Consider the following 11,188-nt stretch of genomic DNA (forward strand, 5'->3'; position numbering starts at 1 on the left):
AGGAGTTTTAAAACGGTAGCCTAAAGTATACTGTAATCATTAAGGTGACATTGGGGTTAGCAGATCGTTAACTCTGTCTATACATACCGTGTGCAATTCTTTTATTAGAATCGTATACTGTGTAAGCATAAGTACATGCTATATGCCTAGTGTTTAGCTTTCTGCACGAATGGAAGAGAAGAGTTCAAGATTTTGTTTTTAAATGACTGTCTCATTCCGTGCCTTTGTAATGATATGGAAACGGTGATAGAAATTGGAAACATAATGCACTAGGTTATCCGGTTAGTGTACAAAGCAGGCGGGCTCAGTAGTTGTTCCGTTTTGTAATTATGCCATTAAGAAACGCGGCTATTTCAAGGCAGATGGGGTCTTTGAAAAAGCGACCTCTGCAGCTTTAAAACATGGTGAATGGTTGTTTTAAATTACAGTCCACGTGAAGATAGCGCGTTTCTATTGATTGCCCCTCAGTGTTGGCTAACGCGCACTTGGGCTGTGCAGTCTGGTTCTGCAGTTGTGAGGATGCTAGATGCTGCTTTAATTCAACGTCAGATCAAGTTTGATCAATATCCCCCTGCTGGCCCAATTGGAAGAGCCTTATTCACAATCATCTCTGGTCCTCCCGGTGTACCACCATCTTTGGGATACCTCACCTATTTTTTTTTTTCAGTGGCAGAGAATTTGATCCGCAACCCAGCTTGCATCTCAACCTGACTGGGGCACTGTGAAAGAAAAAGAAAAGAAAGGAAGGACTGAAGAAAAAACAAAGGATTGTCTCAGCGTTGCAAGGCTGTGAATACATGCTTCTGCCTTTTCACTTTCGTTTTAGGAGTTGAATTTAGAGGTTGGAGAAAATGGGACGTAGTGTTGTACAGACTGTCTTTTTTCTATTTTGGCTTGTCGGTAAATCCTTTGGTGGCTTTCCTAACACCATCAGTATAGGTAAGCAATATTTATGCAAAACTAGTAAAAAAAAAAAAAAAAAAAAAAAAAAAAAAAAAAAACACGGTATCGGTTTTGTTTCTTGTGTGTAGCGTTAAAAGAAAGCGAAATGGGTCTTTTTGTGCAGCAGACATCATTGACTGATAGCTAAAGTAATCTGGTTTTAAGTTTGAAATTGATAAACTTGGTACTGAGTCTGCATCTCTTAGAAACCCGCTTTGCCCTAATAGTTGTGCTTATAAACACACACACACACACACACACACACACGCACACACACAAAGGCTGGATTTCGCTTCAAAATCTAATGCAAAGTTACTTGATCTTTAGAATTCTGTAAAGATAATTAAAAAGTAAGAGTGATATCTGATTAGAAATATGTGCGGCATGCATGAATAAAAATGTAACCTATTTTGAATAAGAAATAAATACACTATTACACACCAGTAGACTAGCGCAAAAATCTCCAAGGGTGTTCTTAGTTGCTGCAGTTTAATAAGAATGCTGATTAGAGCTGGATACCGTACACAATGCATATAGCGCTTGTGAATAACCATTTTGCTGGCATTTAACAAGAAGACTCTTGTTATTCAATGTACATCTAAATAAAGCAATGATCTGTAAACTGCAGCTGCACGAGGTCCGTGCTTCTCAGCTCTGCACGTTTACACAGACATACCTGGTACATGCAGTAGTACATACAGTAAAGACTAGGTTGTGTTTGGCTCTGTTTTATTAACAATTAAGAGGTAATAGAGCATCCTCTCTTTTTTAATCCTTGCTGTTATCTTTTTTTACTTGTTTTAGGAGGACTTTTCATGAGATCTACAGTGCAGGAGCACAGCGCTTTCAGGTTTGCCGTACAACTGTACAACACAAATCAAAACGTGACCGAAAAACCCTTTAATCTGAACTATCATGTAGATCACCTCGAATCATCCAACAGTTTTTCTGTGACTCATGCTTGTGAGTACCCCTTTTGGATTTCGTTAATGCTTGGTTTCCTTTTATAAGCTTTCTATGTTTTGCCGGAGGACCGTAAGCTTTTTTCTTTATCGGTGAAGGATGTTCTTTCAGCCCCCCTCCCTTCCCCTCTCCCTCTCTCCCCATCTCTTTCCCATTGCTGTAAGTAATAAAAGAAAGTACAATATAAGAACGACTGTAATACATAGGGGCATTGTTAGTAAAAACATTCCGATGGCATCTATATAATTATTAGGCTACTGAGTTGAAATATTGTCACGGTTTATGGATGTGGCTTCTATGTAAAGTAATTAAGAGCAGTACGTTCACTTGCTAGTTTTGACCATGCAGGACCGCAGTCTAGTAAAGTACAATATTACCTTAACAGTGCCTGGCTAAAAATATCCTCATTTATTTATTTATGCATTTATTTATTTATGTATGTATTTCATTGTTTGTTTGTTTATTAATTGTGCAACAGTATCAATGGGTTTGGAAGTCTGGCTTCTGTGCGAATTCTATTGAATAATATTGAATAATTAACCATATTACTTCATTATTTTGCTTAGTTGTAACTATCGCTTTTATATTTGGTTACTTAATCGATTTTAATAAAACAGGAAAATATGGCAGGTTGCAGATGCTATTCCATTTTGCAATTTTTTTCTTTTTTTTCTTTTAGAAACAAGCAGGGTTATTGTTTTTTCATCTGTAGAAGTAGTGAGATACTGGTGTGTGTGTGTGTATATATATATATATATATATATATATATATATATATATATATATATATATATATAATATAGTGCCTATAAGTAACCATATAAACGTCAGTCTTGTTAGACACTTGTGTCATAGTCAGTAATGTAGTCTGCACAGTATGTTTCACTGCTGAGGTGCAATTAACATTTGTAGGTCATATTCTCTCGATATGTAGGTCATGAAGTAAAATGCTCACATGCATTATTTTTGCATTCTACTAGCTTAATGTCCCTGGAGTGTTATTCGAAGGTATGCTGATTCCATTCCAATAACGACCTAGAGTAAATAGCTAAAGCATTGACATTAAATATCCAGCCCTGCAATGTATGCGTGGGGCTCGTGTAAATGTGTGTGTGTGTGTGTGTGTGTGTGTGTGTGTGTGTGTGTGTGTGTGTGTGTGTGTGTGAGGAGATTATGGTGCAAACCCCACAACACGTCTTCTTTCAGGATTTGTACATATACTTGCTGGATAAGGCACCATTTCACTGCTCAGCTGGCATTAGCAAAATGACAGTTATCATGAAGTAGTCATGTCTCTACAGATTCAATGTGGAACTGTCAACAATATCAGGTGATAATAACATTACCCATATTCCCATAGTCAGAGTTTTAAACCCTTACTGATACGAAGATTAGTAAAGGAAAACCCTGCAGGAGAATTTATTGTTCTCTCTATAATAGGCTATCGTATATTGATTGAGGTGGATTCTGCTGTCATATAAATGCACAGAACTGTTTCATCATGGAATCGCATTATATTGACAGGCAATAAAATAGCACAGTGAAGTGTATATCAGCAGTAAACACGTTAAGTGAAGTTATTTATTGGCATAACTGTACCTTATAAATGAATTGGTAACATGTTTCAAATGTTAGATTTATGCTGAACTCTCGTGCTAACAACATGGGTAAGTCAGTACTGAAGGGATCTGATTTCGTTCACTTACATACTTCTGCCATGCAGATGAAAACTCATTGTATTGGCTTGGATGGCTCACAGCCTAATTCAGAGTTGGTGATAGCCTTTGCTATTCAAATCTGACCTGTATGACGGTAGTATTGTGTAAGTATAATCTGTCCTTATTCTTAGTTTACAATGCTTTACTTAATGGTATAATTATATAACGGTATAATGTGCTGAGCATTCCATAGAGTTACAATGTAGTGTTTTGTGTAGTGCTAACTAGTAGGACCAAGATGCAAATGGTTATTACCTGGCATGGCTAAAAATAGAATCCTTTGACCAAGGTCATGGAAGGTGGTCTTCTGTAATAGAACTATATTGTAATTGAATAAGCGTTGCAGTGTGTAGGCTTGTAAATTAGCTTTTATTGCTAATTTCAAATGGTCTCCTCTAGTTTTGGACTATATCATATCTGTATGGGAATTGCTACACCACCAATAAAATGCCATTTGAATTCTAAATAATTGGATTAGCGATTTCAATGCAGCCAAGATGATGATGTTCTCGATGACTGAGTGTCGCAGACTGTCCAAGTGAACTCCTTGTGTTCTCTTACATTTTCTACAAAGTTTCATTGCCAGCTGTGTAAACTACAGCAACAATACCAATGCTACCAATGCATAACTAAGGGGCTGATTCGATCCACCTCTACTCAACATAACCACGTATTTTTGATGCAGCCCAGGGTGATTTCCGAGTGCTGTAAAATGCTCTAACAATATCCAGCTGTTTCTCTTTGGGGTATAGATTGATTGAATGAACCCCTTATTCAAGTGGTTAACCTAGTGTGTAAAAAGCAGTGGTCCAGAAAAAAATAATAATTATATTAATTATAACATTGTATAAAACCAAACTTGATTAAAAGGTTCCTTTGAGAAGTGAGTAAAAGTTAAAGAGCTGTTTGTATTAATGAGGCAAGAAACAGATCTATTGAAGAACCATAGGACAGTGAGTATGGGTTGTGTTTTGGTTTTACACATGCATTGTTTAAATTCAATGAAGGAGTAACAGCTATCTGATCATAGGCAGAACCAATTTATGAATTATTAATTATGGATTCATGGCTATTGTGTAAACCCTTTATTTAATTAAGCTGTTATCAATGTTAATGTACAAAAGGATTATACAGCCAGTAAATACTTAACAACATCACTGTCTGTCAGGATGGTCCTGGCATTGTGTGAATAATATTACATTCAGTTGAAAGACTACAGTAATTAAAATGCAATATGAAGGCAAGGCAAGCAATACATATGTTTTATAGAAGCCTTTTCACACCCACAAAATATTTGACTTGGAAATAACACCAAGTATCTTCATGTCTGGTTATTGGAACCCATATTTGAATATGACTAAGACATGCATACCAACTCTAAGGTGAGGAATGAAAGTGTACCGGATACATAGAACATTGGCAGAAGAAATACGTTATAGTGTATGGTTCAGTTAGTCTGGAATAGATGACTAATTTAATGTTATTATGCTAATTATGTTAGCCTTGCCCATACCAAATAGCTGCGTCAATAGATGTTCTACCATAAATGTGGTGTGCTTTGCTTGCTTCTTGTGTAGAAGGTTTAATTGTGCTCATAATGGAATGTTTCCATGAGCTGTCTGATAGCTTAGCTCTCCCGGTATTAACCTCACAACAGGTTATGCTTAGTTTTGAGTCGTTTCTTCTTCAGTGGTCTTCATCATCATCACCATCATCTGCCCACAAGTCAGTGTCTGAGGGACCGAGACGTTCTGGAGATGTCTTTGCTATTGGCTTGCAGGGAGCAGTCCCAGTGAACTAACAGTGCTGCATCTTTATTCTCTCCTCCTGTACTGTACTACAGTACATCTCCCCCAGCCTCTGCAGTGTCAGCTCATTAGCACACAGATCTCATATTCCCTGGCATTGCAAAAATTGCTGCTCTACACCTTTACAGCCAACAAATGCTTATGGATAGAGATCTGTTTGCAAAAAAAAAAGGACTAGAGAGAGAAAGACAGAAACGGTAAACTCAAGGTTAGCAGCAGTAACATTTGCTAGCAAAGCATTGCCGTCAATAAAGGAATCTATGCAATTTCATGCATGTTGCTCATGCAGCAAGAGGCGAGAAAAAAATGGGGCCTGATTGTAGAATCTAATTAATCCAGTGACAGACTCTTTGCTAAATCGAAATAGCCCATTGGGATTCTGCGCTCCATTCAGTTTTATCACCAGACTTCTTATACAGTAAATGTCCTGTCAATAGAATAAAATAAAATAAAAAATCCACTAAAATTGGAACATGCTAATTAAAAAAGCTATAAAATGATTTGAGCAATTAAAGAAATATGAATATTTGCTCTTTGGATGTCGCCTCTTATCACAGTAAACATCAAAACCCTCATTGTTAGCTGTGAGTCGCTTCATTTGTTCACTAACTAAGTGCAGAGGTATGTTATTTCTCTCTCATGTTGCCATGTTTCTGATTGTGTTGAAAAGGCCATTCTGCAGCAGTGCAATGATGACCTTGAAGCGAATTGTACAGACAAAATTTAGTCTCGTATTGCCTCAGTGCAATTTCAGCATTATGTAGCATCCAGAACTAGTAAGAAACCAGTTCAGTGCATTTAAAGGATGTGTAGCAGGTAAATACATTAGCTATCTGAATGCAAGACTGGGTGCGATCTGGCGACCCAGTGCACTGCAGGTGTGTGCCTTAACCACAATGCAAAAGAGCCGGGCCTCGTCTGCATTCGTGGCTTTAGACCGTTTAACCTCCTCTCATCTCACCGAAGGGGCACACTCCGTGCCGGCAGTGTATCACACAGCACTGCCCATTACCCTACCTAATATATTATTCAGCTCTTTTACATTCATTTTGTATCCTTTTTTTCAGTCATCACATTCTGGCGAGCGCAGTTGAAAGCACCCCTATAACCATGACAGAGCTTTCACTCTGCAGTATATGAGGTCCACGTTTCACCTGTCCCCTGCAGTACTCTGCCTTATTTGCTGTAAGTGGTGTAAATGTGCTACAGATGAAATAAAAAGTCAAAAAGTCTGTATCAGGAACTGATAGTGCAGCAGCTCACTGGATTTGACGCATGGGTGTACCATTCTTTTAAATGCAAAAACGTGTGATTGGTATAGAAGGAAGAGCATTTCCAGCAGCTCCTCCCTTCCAGCACTAAAGCTATGCAGTCTGCATGTTAATCGGTAGAATCGCATTCATTAACATGCTTTAAGTGGTTTGCAGCACTTGACGAGAGACAGCACTCAAGATTAAATATTTGTAGGTTGTCTTGTTATATTTGGCATTATTGTTGCATACTGTACACAATCTATTTTTCTTCCTTTCACACTGTGTACTGATCGAATTCAAGGTTGCAACAGCATGCTGCCGTTCTGTATAAACATGTTGAGTTCATACAGGAACGCCCCCAGAAATCTTTCACATGGTACGCACAGGTGAACCACACCAACATCCCTTCTCAGGCCGATAACGACTCTGCAGCACCGTGCTGTAAAGGGTTTCAGCCAATCAGTGCTGCATTTTTGTTCTTTCCTGAGTTTCACAGCACCTACACTGTCATTAGAAAACTGCAATCAAATATACACAGCACGCTGCCATCAAGACAGTACAACAACTACAGTGGCAGACACATAGTCCACAGCAACAATAAAAACTACAAATTAACCTATTTCAATGCAAACTAGGGGACAAACTAGCTCACAAATCTGTTATGCTGGTTCCGTTTCTAATTATTTTACTCTCACAATCACTACAACTAAATATAACTCATCCCCTAAGCATGATATATAAACATAAACTTTGTTTTTTATGTTAAATGTGACAAAACAGGCAGTTAAAAAAAATAAAAATAATAATAATAATAATAATAATAATAATAATAATAATAACACAATTTGGCAATTATGTGTTAATAATTAGGAAAATGTATTTTAATATACGTAAGCCACTGATAAAATGAAAATACAAATGAATCTTTAACTGTGCACTTACCTTGCTCGTCCTGTAAGAGCCGCAGAACTCAGATCATGTAGTAGTACTGTACTGACGTTCGATTTACGTTCGGTGCTTTTACTGATTTTTTTCCCCTCTGGCATTCTGGATCATTAGAAGAGAGATTTTTGCTCTTTTTTGAAGCTGCAACCAAATGTATCTGCTTCCATTTGCTCATTACTATGACTAAATAAACAGGGTGGCTATTGAGATATGGATAGGTGTGTCTTACAATTTTTTAAACAACCAAGTAAAATAATAAGACAGTGCAGGAATGCATGGGGCTATGTCCCACAAGACAGCACAGGCCCTCTGTAACAAAAAATGCAGAGTTTCTGTGAGAGTTGTGTGGCGGCTGGCCCACATTTAGACGCAGCATGTTCAGTTATGCTTATGACACTATCACATTTAAACTTTAGAAAGAGATCTAATCTAGGTGCGTATAGGCTTACTACAGCCATGGAAGCATCTGTATGCTACAGGGAACATTAGTAGTGATTATGTGGCACATTAAGATTGCACACATGCCTTGAAATACCCACTCAACTATTAAATCCATGTTAATGCATGTAGATGTTTGTTTCACATAATAAAAGACGCAATCTGGAATGGAGAAAATACCTTTAAGACACGGCTATTAAAATTAAAGTGATCGCTTGCTGTACTGAAAACAGTGCTTATCTAAAAAAGTGTTCCTTTAGTCACCTATAAAGGGTAATGTACAGCACCTGCGTGTGTGACATTTTAAAACACATTTGTTGCAGCAGTAATGTATGTTTTACAGTGTTGCAGTACACAGTTGGAACAATGCTGAAAGAACTAAATAAACTAAAGCTTTTTTTTTTATTTTTGTCTTTTGACTAGAAGGACTCAGGACAGTTTTTTGGTTGATATAATCACAACAATTGATAATCTTTGTTGATTTAATAGCAGGGAAGAAACATTTTTGCATAAGTTTGGTAGCATACAAAAACTTTATATCTCCCTCAGTAAGATTTTGATCATTCAAGTTTTCAAGTTTGGCAGCTTGTTGAAGTTTATATTAGACTCTCATAAGCCAGCGGTAACTGACAATGTTCTGTATGAATTATTAAATCAAAATCTGATACCAATCAGATTGAAAAGACACCAGAATCATGTATTGGATATTAAAGACAAGTGTAAAGCAGTGTGACTGGAGGGCAGTTTTATGATAAAGTACAGAAAAGTATGATAACACAAGTGCAACAATTAATATCTCCAAGAAATAGCACAATCTAACCTTCTACCAATTGCACTTAACACACCAACTGCTTATCTGTTTAGCTCTCTCTATCTGTTCTCTCAAACTCTCTCTCTCTCTCTCTCTCTCTCTCTCTCTCTCTCTCTCTCTCTGTCTCTCTCTCTCTCTCTCTCTCTCTCTCTAGTATGAGAGTAGCGATTAGTGTTAAAGCCCGGAGAGAAGAGCGAGAGTAGTAGGGTAGCAGGATGTAAAGTTTCAGGGAGCGTATCGGACAGTAGTGCTACGAGAATCGCCCAAGGCAGTGAGAGACGAGAGGGAGGAGAGTGGGAATTGAGGTCTTTTTCCACAACTGCTCTAGCGAGGCAGTCGTATCTTCTGTCTTGTCTCCCTCCCTCTCTCTCTCTCTCTCTCTCTCTCTCTCTCTCTCTCTCTCTCTCTCTCTCTCTCTCTCTCTCTCTTCTCTCTCTCTCTCTCTCTCTCTCTCTCTCTCTCTCTCTCTCTGTCTCTCTCTCTCTCTCCTCTCTCTCTCTCTCTCTCTCTCTCTCTCTCTCTCTCTCTCTCTCTCTCTCTCTCTCTCTCTCTCTCTCTCTCTCTCTCTCTCTCTCTCTCTCTCTCTCTCTCTCTCTCTCTCTCTCTCTCTCTCTCTCTCTCTCTCTCTCTAATCAATTTTGAAGCCCACAAAGTGCAAAGTGGAAAGTGAAGTGGTATCTGTAATAATATCAGTAGCATTTGCAGGAACAGTCAGTTAAGTTGTTGTCCCAGGTGCAGCAGTTACTTGCTAGCTTCTTCCTGTTATAATGATTGTATTCCTTTCTGATTTGCTTTACCTTGGCTCTTTCTTCAATACAATACAATGCATGCTTCTATTTCTATAGCGCCTTTCCTGGCAGAATCTTAAAGCACTTTAGAAACAAAGAGTTAGAAAACCGGGGTAAACAAAAAGCTAAGGCCATTAATTCTGGAGTCTTGGGGCATAGTAGCTAGACTTTACTTTAAATCCAATTTTTAAAAAGCTTGGTTGTTTTTTAATCAGTGTCCTGCAGCAAAACCATATCCACAATCTGTTTAAAGCCTAGGAAGATCAACAGCTGGTTTAGAATGAGCTGAAGTGTCTGGTGTAAGCAAGCAATAGCAAACACGATGTTGAAAAAAATAAAATCCTTTGCTTTTGCCTGTGAAAATACTAATGGTCAAGATTTAGTTTCTTTACCTTTAGCTGATTTCTATTAGTCCTTGCCTGTGCTGTCCCTACACAGTGTCTCATTCTTCATCCTGTCACTTAGCTAATGGCGTGTATCCCCTCTCCCTTTTATTGGATTCTCCAGATTTCCTCCACACCTGCAGATGGCTGCTTGGATGGCACACTCTGCAGTCTGCTGCTGTACATCAAAAATGTAACGCAAAATAAGGAATCACTTTGCTTTTCTGTGTTAAAACGGGAGTATTAGTTACAGACCTGATGAGGTATGCTAGCTTAAAAGGAATGTTACCGCAGGCATGAAGATCTGTTTAGTCATTATAGTAGTCATTATTCAAATGTATGCCTGCACTGTTTCTAAGTCATTCAGTTCAAATCATTTTATAAGCAAACATTCCTGCAGATTAAAGCATGATCCTGATGGTCTGGTTCATGCAGAAGCAGCCCTGTCGACCCAGCCAGCAGATTCAAGTTCTTCATGACAAGAAGAAATATAAGCGGTTTCAGTCACTGAGTTCTGCAGTACATTCCCGATGATGCCTCTGTTGTGGTCATTTTCAAACGTGCATTTCAACATCTCAAAGCATGTTTGAAACAACATAATTAAAAAAGAGCATATTTTATTTAATACATTTCAAGGTTAAAAGAACAAAACTAAACAAACCTATGGGAAGCTGTATAATTTACACAAGAATAACATAAGCTGTAAATTATTTAAGTTAACCGCAATCCATTCTGAAGCCAGTAGGCAATTTTATTTTAATGATATCCTATAAATATGATTTTATGGTGCTGAGTATTACTGTGTATTCCTGCCTTTACCCTGGAGTGGAGCCTTAAAACAGTACTGCCCTGCCACAGGCTGATAAAGCGGCACACCTCAGCCCACTCACACCTCTTGTGTTCTTGTGTTTCCGACGCCATCTTTGCTGTGGGGAAACAACAACATTATGGTAATTTGTGGAAGTCATTGGAACATTTTAATTTTAAATGCAACATATTTGGAAGGGTTGTTAAGACACATTTAACACTCTCAAGAACTATTCAATATTTTAATCATTAAAACAAAAAAAAAGTGGCAGGCTAATTTGGTGCAGGTTTTTTTTTCTAGAAAAGAAAAAGAATGGTACTGATGCATAATT

The 11,188-nt window shown here is 38.0% G+C and overlaps 1 protein-coding gene across 5 annotated transcripts in view; it reads left to right on the forward strand.

The window, feature by feature from the left end:
- Positions 1-266: 266 nt before the first annotated feature.
- Positions 267-11,188, forward strand: part of LOC121318904 (glutamate receptor 3) — an 82,590-nt gene continuing 71,668 nt past the window's right edge. The window contains exons 1-2 of one of the 5 annotated variants that reach the window (XM_041256098.1): positions 267-939; positions 1,747-1,905. In XM_041256098.1, the coding sequence (XP_041112032.1) occupies positions 852-939; positions 1,747-1,905 (247 nt within the window). In that variant the 5' untranslated portion in view covers positions 267-851. The remainder of the gene's footprint in view (positions 940-1,746; positions 1,906-11,188) is intronic. The other 4 variants (XM_041256096.1, XM_041256097.1, XM_041256095.1 and 1 more) reach the window with 4 other exon arrangements.

Source organism: Polyodon spathula, chromosome 7 (genome assembly GCF_017654505.1).
Source record: "Polyodon spathula isolate WHYD16114869_AA chromosome 7, ASM1765450v1, whole genome shotgun sequence".
Taxonomy (NCBI): Eukaryota; Metazoa; Chordata; class Actinopteri; order Acipenseriformes; family Polyodontidae; genus Polyodon; species Polyodon spathula.